This window comes from Canis aureus, chromosome 27 (assembly GCF_053574225.1).
Source record: "Canis aureus isolate CA01 chromosome 27, VMU_Caureus_v.1.0, whole genome shotgun sequence".
Taxonomy (NCBI): domain Eukaryota; kingdom Metazoa; phylum Chordata; class Mammalia; order Carnivora; family Canidae; genus Canis; species Canis aureus.
This window is the reverse complement of record NC_135637.1, coordinates 27,940,581-27,958,476: the sequence shown is the minus strand read 5'-3', so window position 1 is coordinate 27,958,476 and position 17,896 is coordinate 27,940,581. Positions and strand designations below refer to the sequence as shown.

General features: G+C 40.0%; 1 protein-coding gene across 10 annotated transcripts in view; it reads left to right on the top strand.

Annotated features, from left to right (window-relative positions):
- Positions 1–17,896, top strand: part of EIF4ENIF1 (eukaryotic translation initiation factor 4E nuclear import factor 1) — a 47,860-nt gene that overhangs the window by 9,294 nt on the left and 20,670 nt on the right. For all 10 annotated transcript variants that reach the window (XM_077874401.1, XM_077874402.1, XM_077874404.1 and 7 more), the window contains exons 3-6: positions 4,268–4,341; positions 8,372–8,499; positions 12,383–12,669; positions 12,953–13,154. In XM_077874401.1, the coding sequence (XP_077730527.1) occupies positions 4,268–4,341; positions 8,372–8,499; positions 12,383–12,669; positions 12,953–13,154 (691 nt within the window). The remainder of the gene's footprint in view (positions 1–4,267; positions 4,342–8,371; positions 8,500–12,382; positions 12,670–12,952; positions 13,155–17,896) is intronic.

Sequence of the window (17,896 nt, the reverse complement as noted above, 5' to 3'; positions counted from 1 at the left end):
TGTTTTACATTCCCATTAACCATGCACAAAGGTTCCGGTTTTCTCTACATCCTTGTCCATATTTGTTATTTTCCCCTTTTTTTATTTTTTTTAATTTTTTACTTTAAAGATTTTATTTATTCATGAGAGACAGAGGCAGAGACATAGGCAGAAGGAGAAGCAGGCTCCATGCAGGAAGCCTGATGTGGGGCTCGATCCCAGGATTCCAGGATCACACCCTGAGCCAAAGGCAGATGCTCAACCACTGAGCCACCCAGTCCCCCTTTTTTCTAATAGCCATCTTAGTACACATGAAGTGGCATCTCACTGTGGTTTTGACTTGTATTTCCTTAATGACTAATGATTTTGAATATCTTTGATGTGCTTGCTGGCCATTTTTGTGTATCTTCTTTGGAGAAAAATCTATTGAAATCTTTTACCTGTTTGTAAATTGGGTTGTTTTGCTGTGTTTTTGAGTTGTACACGTTCTCTCCATATTCTAGACACCAGACCCTGATTTGTAAATATTTTTTCCTGTTCTGTGGGTTGGCTTTTCACTTTCTTGATAGTCACTTGAAGAACAAAAGTTCATAAACTTAAAAGTCCACCATATCTTTTTTTTTTCGTTTGGTTGCTTATGCTTTTTCAGTGTCCCAGTTAAGAAACATTGCTTATTCTGAGGTCATGAACTTTTTACACCTGCATTTTCTTCTAGGAGTTTTATACTTAGAACTCTTATGTCTAGGTCTTTGAAATATTTCTAGTTCATTTTTGTATATAGTATGAGGTAGAAGTAAACTTTATTTTTTTAGAACAGTGTGAGATTTGTAGAAAACATGGGAACATAGTAGAGTTTTCCCTATTAATAGATGATATATGTTACAGTTAGCAATGTTGATACATTGTTATTAACTAAAGTTCACATTTTATTCACCTGTCCTTAGTTTTTGCCTAATGTTCTTTTTCTGTCCCAGGATCTCGTTTGGGATTCCACATTAAATAGAATTGTCATTTCTCCTTAGTCTCCCCATTTCCCTTTTTGTAAGACTGTTAACCCTTGTGAAAATATTTTTTTTGATCCCCATGAATAGAAGAACATTTGGTCATCCGTGTTTTATGGCTATGTTAAAATGTTAGTCTTTTCCAGTTGACTCCGAAATAAAATTGTTAGATTCAGCAAACAGGTGTAGTAGTAATAGAAGACACCCATCACCTGGGCTCTCTATTATCTTTGGGAGTTAAAAGATTCAAACAAAGCCTTATTATTTAGTAACTTTTATATATTGAGAGTATACATATTTAAGGTTAAAATATGTTGCTCTTGGTTTAATAGTATAATAAGGTTTCTTCGTTTAATATTTGGATTTGAGGGTGGTAAGGAAAAGGGAATACAGCCATACCACCCTGAACGCGCCCGATCTCGTCTGAAATAATCTTTGGGTTGCTTCTAATAGAAAATTGCTTTGCAATATTTTTTCCTGTAGTGTATGTATAAATATTTCCTATATTACAAGGTCCTTCCTGTTTCTACTGGAATATGTTTTAAGCCTTCCTGTCCTCAGGATTTCTGTATTGTAATATTTACTATCGTTATAACTACTGTTGGTCCAACTACCCTCCCTCCACCCTGCACCACTGACACTGTCCTGGAGATTTCACTGGACTCTCTTGACTAGTGATTTCTGGGTTTTAGGTCATTTGACAGTTTTTTGTTTTGTTTTCAGAATTTTGGGCAGTCTCTAGATACTTTCTTGTATTTGGAATTCTGTTTATCTCAGACTTCTAAATTTTTCTAGGTATTTCTTCCCAACTAAAAATGCATAATTCATAAATCCTTTAAAAAATGCAGATGATTAAAAAAAATGCAGATGATTGATATGCTTGTTTTGAAACTAAAATGTCATCTGGTCCTAGGGCATTTTGATATCGGAAAATATTTAGATCCTTCAAATGTCTAAAGACACTGAGTAAACTCATGGCATGCTTATGTGCAATGATTCCTGTAGGCTAAGAGTAAATCTATTTGCTTATATTTATACTAAGATATGGGAATAGAGTAGCATTCTGCTGTGAGGCCTGTGATGGGGGTATCAAACAGACACCACAGTCACATACTTTTGTGTGCAGCACTTGTAGCATTTTATGCACTAAAGGGTTGGGAATTGCCTTTTATACTTTATTATGAAATTGTTGAAATGTAAATAACAGGAGGCCATGGCTTTTTGTGTCTATGCACATGTATGAGCAGATATGTGTAAACACATGTGTGTGTATGTGTATATGTATGCATGGGTAATTGCATGTATTTCCCAGCTCTGCTCAAAGGACTGAGAAGCAGATGAGGATATCTAGTTCCCAGACTTTGGTTTCTGTACCATTCTTCACTTAAAGGAACTCCAATTTCTCCAAGAAATGGCTGACAGTAGGGCTAGGATGAGTAAGATAAGACAGAGTGAGGAAGTGCTTTTTAAAAAATGATAGGGCATGTCCAGAGGACACAGGAACCACCTTGAAGAGGCTTGCAATTTAAACCCCCAAATAATTAAGGATATGAATGAATTAGATACCACTGGAAAAACTAGGAATCTGTGAGCCCGTGCCAATAATAGGTAAATACATTGGGGGGAAGGGGGCGTTGTGTTTTCCCTCTCAGTGAAATGCCAACTGCTGACTAGTAAATATGGAGAGAGAGGCCTAGAATTGGGAAATCAGGATTGTTTGGGGCAAAATCCATCATTAGGTGCTAAATTCAGGGGAAATTTTGATGAAGATCCAGATATTTGTAGTCTCCCCCACGGATCACACACTAATTGCAAGTAGGAAAGTAGTAACTGAACATCAGAGAAACTGGAGAACAACCTGACCATGTGGTCAAAAATCAGCATCACTACTAAAAGCTAGATGGATGTCATCGATGTCCAGAGGTGATGCTTGGAGATGGACTCAACATCTCTGAGGTTAGTATTCCGTGGATGCTTAGCCTCAGTGTAGTCATGAGGAAACATTAAACTGCAAATGAATAATGTTCTCTTGGGGGGCGGGGGGAGGGAAGTAGGCTGTATCCTTTGAAATGTCAATGTACTAAAACCTGAAAGAAATTGTGGAGATTGGGCAGCCCGGGGGGCTTAGCGGTTTGGCGCCACCTTCGGCCCAGGGCGTGATCCTGGAGACCCGGGATCGAGTCCCGCGTCGGGCTCCCTGCATGGAGCCTGCTTCTCCCTCTGCCTGTCTCTGCCTCTCTCTCTCTCTCTCTCTGTGTCTCTCATGAATAAATAAATAAAATCTTTAAAAAGAAAAAAAAGAAATTGTAGAGATTCCAAAGAAATATGACAATATCTGATTCTAGACTGGATCCTTTGTTGGAGGCTAAAGCAATATAAAGGACATTGGGTCAGTTGACAAATCGGAATCTGGAGGGGTAGATTAGGATAAAAGTAATATTAGTAACTAATTTTATAAAACTGGTAGCCCTTCTCAACCAGGTTCTACAAAAGTAAGCCCTTATGCCCTAAGATATATGTTGTATGTAATGGATTTGCTTCTCCTCTGTGCATCTACACTGATACTGGCCAAGTATAATCCTTGGAAGAATGGAAAACTAGTCACTCAAATTATTTTCTGTAGAGCTTAATTCTCTCATGAAATTGGACAAGAGACTATGAAAGAATACCCTCATTCTTGAGAAATAAGCACTGAAATATTTGGAGGTAAAGGACCATGACTTTTCACAATTTACTCTTCCTGTGGCTTTAGGGGGAAAAAAGGGGGGTATAGAGAGCCCAAATTCTGAAGTAAATGGGAGAAAATGTTAACAGGCAAATCAAAACAGATAAATGGATGTTTTTGGTGCTTTGTTTTCTTGCAACTTTACATTTAAAAATCTATCTGCTTGTAAATTGGCATCTATTGCATTTAAGAATATTAAGATTAACTGGAGGTTTTATTTAAGCCTGAAGCTTCTATACCTCGATGAGCATTCAGTGTTGTAGACTCTATTTACGTTATTGGATGGTAAGCAATTTATGGGAGAATTGTGTTTTAGCAAGAAAAAGTGATCACTATGAAGTTATTTCCCAATTCTGCCTGAGGTGCTTCTTGTAAGAATCAAGAATTCTGGACTAAGTCAAAGTATAAATAAATAAGAACCGTGTAACATGCTTAAGATAGATAGTCCAGTCATTACAACAAATATAAGTTGAAAATATATGGCATGAGAAATATTTTTCAAAATTACCATTTGTTTTCTTTTCTTTTTTCTTTTTTTTTTTTTTTTGGTTTCTTTTTGTAGGAGGAGCTCTTGGATATAAAAGAACGCCCTCATTCCAAACAAAGACCATCATGCCTCTCTGAAAAATATGACAGGTATGGGGGCAGGGGGAGGGGTATGCTCCTTCTAGTCAACTTCTTGTTACACCAAACTTGGTAATTTAGGAATTGTTTTGGAGTTTTTTGTTGGAATGATGAGTGGAGAGATTTCCGGGATAATGACTTTGGGCTCCTGCACAAATACATCACAGATAAACTGTGGACTAAGTAGCACGTTACTGCATTGTCTTCATCAGTTTTATTATTAATTAGCTTTTAAACTATTCAAAAAGTTGAGCTTCATGGGACTCTAAGGACAACTAAACCAACTCTCTTTCAATGAACTGATGATGGAACTAAAGTTGGAAAATGAGTTGGGAGCAGCCCGGTGGCTCAGCGGTTTAGCGCCACCTTCAGCCCAGGGCATGATCCTGATCGAGTTCCACGTCAGGCTCCGTGCATGGAGCCTGCTTCTCCCTCTGCCTGTGTCTCTGCCTTTCTCTCTCTCTCTCTGTGTCTCTCATGAATAAATATATAAAATCTTTAAAAAAAAAAAAAAAAAGAAAGAAAGAAAAGAAGTTGGTCAGAGGCACATAGTCAAAAAGGAGGATTAAGACTTGAACACAGGAGTCCCTCCAGGCACATAGTCAAAAACACAGGAGTCCCTTCGGGGTCTCTGCTGGCGGTAGTAGTATTTGCACTGTTCTTTGAGGTTCCTTCAAGGGCCTGCCCTGCGTTGGCTGATCAGGAGGTTTCTGAGCCTTGTGGCATTACTCCACCCCACTCCCTACCCCTAGCCAAAAAACCCATTCAGCTATTCAGATTAGCTCTTTTGCATCTTGGGCTGCTTTATAAGAGGTTAGAAGGCTTTGGTTTGAGAAGAATAGAGCTAAATTATGGTCTGAAAATCTTTACAATAACCCTATATTGCACTCGTTATGGTCACCTTAAGACTTTAAGGTTATTTCTTAAATATCAAGGTAGATGGTTCATATGGCCCACATTTTTAACATATAAAGTGTATTATATTTAATTTCTTAGCTGAATAGGACATACTATTTTTATTTGTATATCTTCTCTTCAAAAGGTTGCTAAGTCTCAATTCTTCACCACTTTCATTCCCCTGATGAAGATGGTATTTGAATAATGGCTGTTCCAGTTGGTTAGGATTTTTTCATGAGTCTCAGATAAGCTGGGAGTTTTTTGTTTATTTTTCATAAAACTGTCCATCTTTTTTATGCTTCAAGTTGAATTTTCTTGTTACAACTATTTCTTCTTGGCATAAAATAAAATTTATTAGGGTACACATATCCACTTTTATTCTGAAATGGAGACATGCTATTAATAGTAATGAAAAATAAGAGGAAGGAGCTTCCCATCCCAGTATTTCTCTTCTCAGAATTAAAATTTGATTCTTAAATTCCAGGTAATCCTCACAACCACACCAGAAGATGGGTAATATCTCCTTTATTGTGAGGAGTTTGAGATTGAGAGGTTGACTCAATTATTCCAGAAATGTTTAGTCGGTAGGGACGCCTGGGTGGGTCAGTGGTTCAGCATCTATGTTTGGATCAGGGCATGGTCCCAGAGCCCCAGGATCAAGTCCCGCATCGGACTTCCCGCATGGAGCCTGCTTTTCCCTCTGCCTGTGTTGTGTCTCTGTCTTTGTCTCTCTGTTTTTCATAAATAAATAAAATCCTAAAAAATGTTTAGTCAGTACCTGCTGCTTTGTGGCAAATACTGTGTCAGATGCTATCAAATACTGCCTTAATGGAGCATTGGTCTGTGGAAGGATACAAATACTCAAGAGTTTATCATTACCATCATTACAGGCTGTGAAGGACAAGTACAGAGTACCCTAATAGTGTTTAGCACAGCCTGATCTGATCTGGGGGTTGTGAAGTCCTTTCAAAAGAAGAGTTCAAGGATATAGCTTATTAACTTGTCCAGGATGTCCCTGGTGGTGACGGCGAAACTAGAATTCCATCTCAGATCATCGGACTCTAGAACTTCTGCTCTGCGCACTCTGCCACCTTATTATTAGGGAGTAACAAAATAGAACCCATATCACACATTTTTTTTATTTTATTACATTTTTTAATGATAAATATGAATCTTACCAAAGTTATTGAAATGTATCTCACTGGAAAGTATTTATGTTGCTGCTTTTACTTATACACTTGCTATTTGACTCTTACAAACACAACTTGAGATTGTGAGATGGCAAAAAAAAAAATGAGATATCAAAAAAATCCATGTTAAAATGAATTTAGAGTATCCTCAACTGAAAACACCTGGACATTGCACTATTCTGTTGAAAGTCTCCACCCAATCCTATTCTTTTTTTTTTTTTTTTTTGAGGTTAAAAATTTTTTTTAATTTATTTTTTATAGGTGTTCAATTTACCAACATACGGAATAACCCCCAGTGCCCGTCACCCATTCACTCCCACCCCCCGCCCTCCTCCCCTTCTACCACCCCTAGTTCGTTTCCCAGAGTTAGCAGTTTTTACGTTCTGTCTCCCTTTCTGATATTTCCCACACATTTCTTCTCCCTTCCCTTATATTCCCTTTCACTATTATTTATATTCCCCACATGAATGAGAACATATAATGTTTGTCCTTCTCCGACTGACTTACTTCACTCAGCCACATCACACATTTTTATGTTCTTGAGTGCTGTCTGTTCTGCCTGTGGGGAAAAACAGACTATGCATAGAAATTCTGGAAAAGTAAAATATCAAGCATTCCAGGAGCTACTTCAAGTGAGAGCTTTTTCTCCCTCCTGTATACTGATCTTCAGTCAACTGGTTTTTTTTTTTCCTTCAGTAACCCAGCCAATATTCATGGAGCATCTTCTTTCTGTAGGACAGGCATGGTTACTATACTCCCCATGCACCCCAGGGTTTGTGGTCTCATGTTTCATTCATACACAAACCACAGACTCACCTTTGACTATTGGTGTTGTATGAAAAACAACAAAATATTATTGGATTAATACAGATCTTCCTCAGCATACGGTAGGGTATGTTCCAGTAAACCCATCATAAGTTGAAAATATTTAGTCAAAAATGCATTTAATACATCTGGCCTGTTGAACATCATAGCTTACCCTAGCTATCTTAAAAGTGCTCAGAACACTTAGACTAGCCTACTGTTGGGCAAAATCACCCTAACACAAAGCCTATTTTATAATAGTGTTGAATATCTTATAACTTACTGAATACTGTATTGAAAGTAAAACACAGAATAGTTGGGTACAGAATGGTGTGGTTTACCCTTGGGTTCTCAGTGGCCGATTGGGAGCTACAGCTCACGGCCATTGTGCAGCATCACAAGAGTTTATTGTATCAGATGTTGATAGCCTGGGAAAAGATCAAACTTTCAAAATTCAAAGCACATTTTCTTTTTCTTTCTTTTTTTTTTTTTTAAGATTTATTTATTTATGATAGAGAGGCAGAGACACAGGAGGAGGGAGAAGCAGGCTCCATGCCAGGAGCCCGACGTGGGACTCGATCTCAGGACTCCAGGATCGTGCCCTGCACCAAAGGCAGGCGCTAAACCGCTGAGCCACCCAGGGAATCCCCCAAAGCACATTTTCAAAAAAAAAAAAAAAAGAATACAGTTTCTACTGAATGTGTACCTTTGCAAGGTAGAACCGTCTTGAGTTAAACCACTGTAAGTGGGAACCCCGGGTGGTGCAGCGGTTTAGCGCCTGCCTTTGGCCCAGGGCGCGATCCTGGAGATCCAGGATCGAATCCCACGTCGGGCTCCCGGTGCATGGAGCCTGCTTCTCCCTGTGCCTGTGTCTCTGCCTCTCTCTCTCTGTGTGACTATAAATAAATAAATAATTTTTAAAAATTAAAAAATAAATATAAATAAATAAATAAAAAATAAACCACTGTAAGTCAGGGACTGTCTGTAGCTCTTTGTTTTCATCTTAAAAGAGATAACCATTCTGATGGCAACCACAAGTGTTATATTGGAAAGGGGTTTCCATAACTTACTACCTAAAGAAATTTAGGAATTAGACCACGTATGTGGTTCCTGGGTGCAAGTGCTAACTGTTGGTACCTTTTGATTTGTAGTGACGGTGTCTGGGACCCTGAAAAGTGGCATGCCTCTCTCTACCCAGCTTCAGGGCGGAACTCGCCAGTGGAAAGTCTGAAGAAAGAGTTGGATGCAGAGCGGCCTTCTCTTGTGCGCAGAATAGCAGGTGAGAGGTAGAAGTTGAGGCAGCGGTTTTGGAGAGCAAAGTTAAGTCGGAGACCAGTTTTGGAATTGCAGATTTCTTTGTCACTGGTTTCGTTCTTCACTGAGAGTTTTATCAGAGAAATGACATTCAGAGAAAATGTCGTTCTTCGCTGAGAGTTTTATCAGAGAAATGACATTCAGAGAAAATGTCATTATCAGGAAACTGATTTATCAATCTGCTATGTAGAGAAAAATCAGCTTTCCTATATAGAGCAGTGGCAAGTAGATAGCATTAGACTGTATGCTTTGGAATTAAAAGTAGTGCTGTCCCTCATTGATAGCGGAAACAGAGTAAGAATATGATAAGGGAGCATGGTAGTGAGCATAAGGCTGTGCTAGAAATCCAGTTATGCTTAGTCTCATATGTGAAACTAGTTCTCTGGTATAAATCTAACAATTCTTGGGCAGCCCTGGTGACTCAGCGGTTTACCTCCACCTTTGGCCCAGGGCGTGATCCTGGAGACCCGGGATCGAGTCCCACATCCAGCTCCTTGAATGGAGCTTGCTTCTCCCTCTGCCCGTGTCTCTGCCTCCCTCTCTCTCTCTCTCTCTACCTCTCATGAATAAATAAAAAATCTTTAAAAATAAATAAATAAATAACAATTCTTAATAGTGGATTATGGTCTGAATACATGGTTTGGATATGGTTTGAAACTGGGCTCAAATTTGGTTTTCCATACTTTTTCCCATTTCAGCCAGAAAAGAGGGGTGCTTCGGTGGCTCAGTCAGTTGTCTGCCTTCAGCTCAGGTCATAATGCCAGGGTCCTGGGATTGAGCCTCACATCAGGCTCTCTGCCCAGCTGGGAGCCTGCTTTTCTCCCTCTCCCTCTGCTTCTCTGCCTACTTAACTTGTGTGTGCCCATATGTGCTGTCTCCCTCTCTCTGTGTCAAGTAAAAATCTTAAAAAAAAAAAAAAAACAAAAAACAAAATGTGAAGTGGAGGACTAGCAGTATAGAAGTTAGTCAAGGAACTTATTGCAAGAACTTTTTTAGAGATAAGAGGAAAACCCATTATAAAACAAATTTGGGACTGGGCAAAGAAGATAGGGGTGACTCTAGTTTGAGATAGAAGATCCTTCTATACAATCTTACAGTACACTTAGTGCAGTGATATCCCTCGAGCAGAGAATTTATTTTAGGAGAATCATTAAAGATGTGCTCAGAGATTTTATTAAATGATGAAAACTAGTAAGCAAACTCAATGTCTAGGGGTAGAAATGGGTTACGTAGACTTTGGTATGTCCATATGTAGAAATATTAAGTTGTTCAGCTGTAAATTAAGAACTCGCCCGTACTGTGTCTTGTTTTTGGAAAACATGGAGACATGGTGTGAAAATTCTGGAAAAGTACATAGCATTTTAGTTACTGTTTCTGGTGAAAAGTTTGAAGGAATTTTCTCACTTGGACTTCAGTTTTCTGGTTTTTCTAGGAAAGATTTTTGTGTGGTGACAGGTTTGATTTTCTCATATCTTTATTGAAGTATAATTGACAATAGACTACACATAATGTGTACCATTTGATGTTTTGATAGATGCATACACCTCTGGAACCATTACCATGATCAAAGCAATAAGCTTTTCCATCACCCCCAAAAGTTCCCTGGTACCTCTGAATCCCTCCTCATACTCCCCCCACACACACACACCCGCCCCCATTCGCCTGCAGGCAAGCATTGATTTGCCTTCTGTCGCTACAAATTAGTTTACATTTACTAGAATTCAATATAAGTGGAATCCTACAGTGTGCACCCTTTGGGTGGCTTCTTTCACTCAGTAGTTTTAAGATTTGGTCATGATGTTGGTTGTATAAATAGTTCATTTTTATTGCCTAGTAGTAGTCTGTTTTATGAATTTGCCACGGGTTATCCATGTATCCTGTTAATGGACATTTGGGTTGTTTCTAGGTTTTTTTTTTTTTTTTTTAATTTTTATTTACTTATGATAGTCACAGAGAGAGAGAGAGGCAGAGACACAGGCAGAGGGAGAAGCAGGCTCCATGCACCGGGAGCCCGACGTGGGACTCGATCCCGGGTCTCCAGGATCGCGCCCTGGGCCAAAGGCAGGCGCTAAACCGCTACGCCACCCAGGGATCCCTGTTTCTAGCTTTTGACTATTAACCGAAACTGCTATGAACATTCATGTATAAGTCTCTATATGGGTGTATACTTTCTTTTCTCTTGAGTTAATACCTAAGGGTAGAATGGCCGAGTCCTATAGTAAATGTATGTTTAACATTTTGAGAAACTGCCAAGCTGTTTTCCAACATGGTTATACCACTTTACATTTCCACCAGCAATGTATGAACAATGTATGAAGGTTCACTCATTCTGCATCCTTGTCACCACTTGGAATGATCAGTCTGAGATTTTAGCCAATCTATTAGATGTGTAATAGTATCATGGTTTAATTTGCATTTCCCTAATGGCTAATAATGTTGAGTATCTTTTCTTATGCCTATTTGCCATCCATATATCCTCTAGTCTCTGTTCAAAGCATTTGTCCACTTTTTTTTTTTTTTAAAGATTTTATTTATTCAAGAGAGACACAGAAAGGCAGAGACATAGCAAAGGGAGAAGCAGGCTTCCCATGGGGAGCTTGATCAATCCCATGACTCCGGGATCACAACCTAAGCCAAATGCAGATGCTCAACCATTGAGCCAACCAAGTGTCCCTGTCCATTTTTTAATCCGATTGTGTTTTAATTTTGAAGAGTTTTTATATGTACCTGATACAGGTCCTTCCTTTATCAGATATACTTTGAAATATTTTCTTCCAGTCTATGGCTTGTTTTTGCATTCTTAGAAGAGTATCTTTCAGGGGCACCTGGGTGCTCAGTAATTTAAGCATCTGCCTATGGCTCAGGTCATGAATGATCTCAGGGTACAGGGATGGAGCCCTGCATGACATTCCCTGCTCAGCAGAGAGTCTGCTTCTCTTTCTCCCTCTACTGTTTTCCTTCCTTATGCGTGCATGTGCACGCGCTTGCTCTGTTTCTGTCTCTCTCTCTCTGCCTCTCTCTCTCTGTCAAATAAAATCCTTGAAAGATCTCATTTTGCTTTAGATTTTATTTTGCTTTAGATCTTATTTTGCTTTTTAAAGAAGTTTTAAATTTTGATCAAGCCCAGTTTTTTCATTTAATATATTGTGGTCATGGTGTTGTGCCTAAGAAAACTCTGCTTAACCCAGTGTCACAAAGATTTCCTCCTTTATTTTCTTCTAGAAGTTTTATATCATTTAGATCTATGATCTATTTTGCATTTTGTATGTGGTACCAGGTATCAATTCAAGTTCATTTTCTTTTTTTTTAAGATTTTATTTATTTATTCATGAGAGACACAGAGAGGCGAGGGTAAGCAGGCTCCTTGTGGGGAGCCTGATGTGTGGGACTCAATCCCAGGACCCCAGGATCACAACCTGAGCCAAAGGCAGACACTCAAACACTGAGCCACCCAGGGGCTCCTCAAGTTCATTTTCTTGCATGTGGATATCCACCTGTTAAATACCATTTTTTGAAGAAACACTTCAGCTTTTTAGGTAGTTATTTTTTCCAAATACACCTACTATAATTGGCAAATTATTTTTCTAGTAATTATGTAGATAAGGCCTTAGTCAAAAATAAAGGGATTATGGAGACCAATCATGAAAAATCATTTATTATGAAGTACATTTATTGCTCCAGAGAGAAAAAGCAAAAGACTCAGTCTTACTTAAATATGCACATTATTCTGTACCTGTTTCAGTGGTGACTCTTCCAAAACCCTCATCACCACTAATCATGGACATACTACCAAGAAAGGAAAAGTACCCTGCTGGTTTGCTTAACTTTCTCTTTCTGGTGTTTTTCAGATCCACGAGAGCGCGTGAAAGAAGATGACTTAGATGTTGTTCTCAGCCCACAAAGACGAAGCTTTGGAGGGGGCTGCCACGTGACGGCTGCTGTTAGTTCCCGGCACTCAGGAAGCCCGTTGGAAAAAGAAAATGATGGGCTTCGCCTGCTTGGCGGACGAAGGATTGGCAGTGGGAGGATAATCTCTGCTCGGACCTTTGAGAAGGATCACCGTCTTAGTGATAAGGAGCTGCGGGACTTGAGAGACAGAGACCGAGAGAGAGACTATAAGGACAAGCGATTCAGGGTTTGTCTTCTAGATCTTTTCACCCCACATGTGCTTAGGGACTTCATATGCACTTCATTTCTAGCAGGTTATTTTGAGATGCCAGATGAACACAGCCCATTCTTCAGCCAGATAAAGAGGCTCAGAGTGCTGGGGGCAGGGAGGGGCTCCATGTCTGCAGCATAGTATCTGCAGTATCAATCGTAGTATCAATTGACCATTACCTAACACATCAAGACCTTGACTCAGGTTGAAACGCCTTAAGTAGAACCTGTTTTTTATCTTGCATTGTGTACTTTTCCAGAGGGAGTTTGGGGATAGTAAGCGTGTCTTTGGTGAGCGAAGAAGAAATGATTCCTACACAGAAGAAGAACCAGAATGGTTCTCAGCTGGACCCACAAGTCAATCTGAAACCATTGAGCTGACTGGCTTTGATGATAAGATACTGGAAGAAGATCACAAGGGAAGAAAGAGAACAAGGCGAAGGACGGCCTCCGTGAAGGAAGGTAAGCAAAAACTTTGAGAGGGAAGCTTACTCTTCTAATATGAGATGTGCTTCTAATTGTCTTAATTATGCACTTAGGAATAACTGTACCAATTACTAGGAAGTGTCAGGTGAATTTACTAGGTGTGTATTACATCCTCAACTTGTTCTGCCTGCAGTGCTAAACAGAGAAGTCTCACGTTGCCCTGTAAGAGCACTGTGTACACAAAAGGGTTCCCTAGAGATCAGAAAAGTGGTAGAAATAGTGAAGGAGTCTCATTAATTGAGAACTGGGCACAGTGCTAAGTGTTTTGGCTGTATAATCCTTCTAACAGCCCTGTGAGGCAGGTACTTTTGTGGTTGAGTGAATGGAGACTCAGGAGGCTTGAGGGACTTGTCTGTGGACACTGAGGAAGTAATTAGTCAAGTTGGGAGTTGAACAAGTCCTTTTGTACTTCAGAGCCCACCTTCACCGTGGTTTTAGAACTTCCTACATGTGTTGTTTGTGACTTGGCTTCTAGACTCCGTTAGCTATGAGATGTGGTGGGATATCTCCTTATCAAACTGAAAAAGCCAGAGCTACTATGTGAGAGGTGACTGATACAGAGCTGGGGGCCCACTACTCATTTTCAGGGCAGTAGCCTGGCTTTAGGGTGGCCAGTCTTGGGCTGATGATCCTGAGAAGTGGTAGTGAAGAGCCAGGCTGGCTAGCGTGAGTTTGAGTATTGGAGTTCTGCTTACCAAATGTATAATCTTTGCTAAAACTCTTGATAGGGGGCTTGGTTCTTTTGTAAGGTGAAGATAGTGCCTACTTCATAATATCAAGGGTTACTTTTAGCATTAAAGTTCAGATGTGAACATGAGAGCTTAGTTTCTTGTGGGCACTTCTTGAGTAAATTCTAGTTCTCTTCAGCTTTCAGATTTAGTTGGAAAACACCTTTTGGCCGATACTAGTCAACAAAAGTAGAAAACTGTTTTAATATAAGTGTTTAATCAGTGCCACCTTAAAATTATGAGGCTAAAATATATTTAAGCAGAAAGTGAGCTAGTGGAATTTATTTAGGGAAAAGAGAGAAATCACTTGCCCCCCCCCCCTTTTTTTTTTAAGTATCTTTAAGACACAATAGACATCATCATTATCTTTATGCTGTTACACATTGTTCCCTGGGGTGATGCGGAAGAGTGATGGGTAACTTGCGAGATATTTCTCTTAAATAGCATTTGAGACATGCCTTTGTGTCATTCTCAGGCTAAAGCAGTACCAGCCAAGCATGGTCTTTTCACATAATGATAAAGATAAGGCTGCTGCTGGGTATGTGAGGGGACGGCACATGTTTTTCTCAACTGAGGTGTAATCTAAATTTCACCCATTCATATTATATCAACAAGTGGATGAGCCAAATGGTGTGATAATGTCCCCTCCTTATCTTATACACACAGAGACAGACCTGGAAAGAGGGGACAACCTAAGACCCTGTCACATGGATTTCATGGCAGAGTCTCAAGTGAAATCCAGGGGTCCTAGCTCACTCACCCCAATAGTTAATTGCAGACGGTCCACAGGCTATTTTAGCAAGTGTATTTAGGATAAACCAGTATCCCATTATTTCATCTTGGCTACAAGAATGAAAGGGGGGGGGGATGAGTGCTTTTTAGTCCATTTTTGTATCTGTATTCTAACTTTCAATGGAATTTTTTTTTTTTTTTTTAAGAGCGAGTGGGGCCAGGACAAGGGGCAGAGTCAGAGAATCTCAAGTAGACACCCCGTCAAGCATGGAGCCCAACTCAGGGCTTGATCTCACAACCCCAAGATCATGACCTGAGCCAAAATCAAAGCGTTAGACGCTTAACCTACTGAACTACCCAAGCACCCCTCTGTGGAATTTTTTTATGTAGCCATTCTCTGCAGGTACATCCTAGTGCTGAGAGTATAGCAGTAAACAAAGCAAACCTATTCCTTTCCTGTATGATTTTTAAGAACGATGTGTAATGAACTACTCACTCTACATGGGGCCCAGTGCTAGGTGATGTATAAATGGTAATAAAACAATTTGAATATGCATTAACACATGTAACCAGGGAAAAAAAGAAGTCAGCAATGGTTAAAACCCTCCATTGATTGAAAAGAACATTTTAGGAGTGCCTAGGTGGCTCAGTCAGTTAAGTGTCTGACTCTTGATTTTTGGCTGAGGTCATAATCTCAGGGTTGTGAAATCATGCCCTGTGTTGGGCATGGAGCCTGCTTAAGATTCTCTCTCTCTCCCTTTGCCCCTCCTTGCACAGCTCGCATGTTTTTGGTCTTAAAAAAAAAAAAAAATTGTGTTCTCTCTAATGAAAGTATGTGGGCCTTCTGAACGTGATAAAACTTCCCCTTAGTTCTCTTTCCTGGGTCTCTACCTTTTGAGTGTATTATCCTAAATGGCCAGTTGTGTTTGTCTGCCAGTACACATCCCTACCCACTTAGACCCATTCTCAGTTGACAGGCCCCCATCTGCTTTCCAGAGCTTGACAGTGGCATAAAATTGCATATAGAACACTGCTACAGCTTGCAAAAGCTATTTATCTGTTGAGGTGTTCCACATTAACACAAAATAAGAGGAATAGAAGATATATTAAAGTATTTTTTGCAAATGTATGAGCCAGATACAGACCCTCATTTCCACCTTTCATTCTTAAGTTGGGACCCAAAACTGCAGCAAAATGTTCCTCATCAGTTTAAGGTGGGCAGGCAGCTTCAGCCAGGTAAAGTGGGTCAGGGAGAAACAGTGTTCTAGTGGACAAGAATACACACTGGGCATTGATCAGGCTATTGAAATGTTCATTTTTCCAGGACTCTGTTTCTTTGTAAAGTGAGGCTACTATCTCCACCAAAGCAGTCATTTTAGTTTAAATGTCAGTCTTTACTCAGCCATTAGAAATGACAAATACCCATCATTTGCTTCAACGTGGATGGAACTGGATGGAGGGTATTATGCTGAGTGAAATAAGTCAATCGGAGAAGGACAAACATTATATGTTCTCATTCATTTGGGGAATATAAATAATAGTGAAAGGGAATAGAAGGGAAGGGAGAAGAAATGGGTAGTAAATATCAGAAAGGGAGACAGAACATAAAGACTCCTAACTCTGGGAAATGAACTAGGGGTGGTGGAAGGGGAGGAGGGCGGTGGGTGGGGGTGAATGGGTGACGGGCACTGAGGGGGGCACTTGACGGGATGAGCACTGGGTGTTATTCTGTATGTTGGCAAATTGAACACCAATAAAAAATTTATTTAAAAATAAATAAATAAATAAATGTATGTAAATGTCAGTCTTTAAGGAATAGTATCTGCTTCTATTTGGCAGTAAGCATGTGCTAACCCAATGGAGAGACTGCTGATTGCCTTGTCCGTGGCTTACAAAGTTTGTCTTACTGGTTGCCCTAGGCTCCAGAAGGCTCAGGGTGGTTAAGTGGCAGCTGCCCCTGTGGAGGAATGGTGCTGCCTTAATACACACGGCATGGTGTAGAACGGTATTGATGCCATCTTAGGGTTGAAGTTTCTGCCATTTGGCTGGTATTGAGACAAGCCCTTTAGTCCTAGTCTCCTGCTTTGCTGTCTAGCTTTTGAAGCATTACTAGAATGAAAGCAACTGATAGCATTTAGCATCTCTTGGTCTGATTAATAACAAGACTGAGGGATCCCTGGGTGGCACAGCGGTTTAGTGCCTGCCTTTGGCCCAGGGCGCGATCCTGGAGACCCGGGATCGAATCCCATATCAGGCTCCTGGTGCATGGAGCCTGCTTCTCCCTCTGCCTATGTCTCCGCCTCTCTCTCTCTCTCTCTCTCTCTCTCTCTCTCTGTGACTATCATAAATAAATAAAAATTAAAAAAAAATAAAAAAATAACGAGACTGAGGTAACTACTGGGGACTTTTAAGAAGGGATGGGCCCAGGAGATGGCAATCCTTCCCTCCCCTCCCCTCTGCCACCGCGAAGGTCTTTCTTATCTGTTGTAGATCTTGAAACTACAGGCCGCTCTTACATAGGTGGTTTTGCAGGGTGACACTTTGGGAGTTCTGTTCTTCAAATCAAAAAGTCTAGTATCTTACAGTGCATTTATTTGAAAGAAAAACATTTCTTATCCCAAGGATTTTGCCTTTTGCCCATATTCCTGCTAAAACAAAGATCTTAGATTCCTTAAATGTTAACACTTGGTAGCTTCACTTACACCCTACCTTCATATCCTAACAATAACTGTGAATGATACTTGGTTTTAAATTTACCAGGCACTACAGAGTAAAACAAAACTGATTAGAGCAGATTACCTGTCTTCAGAGAGCTCAGTCTCACAAGACAATTACTACAATACAGTGTGATAAATACTCTGAGAGACAACGTACTCTGAGAGACAACATAAAGGTTATAAAGAAGGCAGTAATTAATTTTTCTGGGCATGGTAAAAACGAATAGGCAGGTCAGGCTTCCCAGAAGCTTTGCCTTGAAGTATGAGCTACAGCCAACCTGAAGGCAAGTGAAAATTGCCCTCATGCTAGATTTCACATGAATACCTTAGATTGCCAAACCCTGATTTAGAATGATAATGCAGATACACGGATGAAGGCAGGGGCAAATTAATTTGGTTCCATTTTTACACAGTAAGAAACTTGCAGAAACTATCTTTAAAAAAAAAAAAAATCCCATTAGAAAAAGAATGTGCATCATCCTTCTTGCACTGTGCTGGCATTCTGGCTTGTTATTAAGGCTTTTTTCCTCCCTTAGCCATA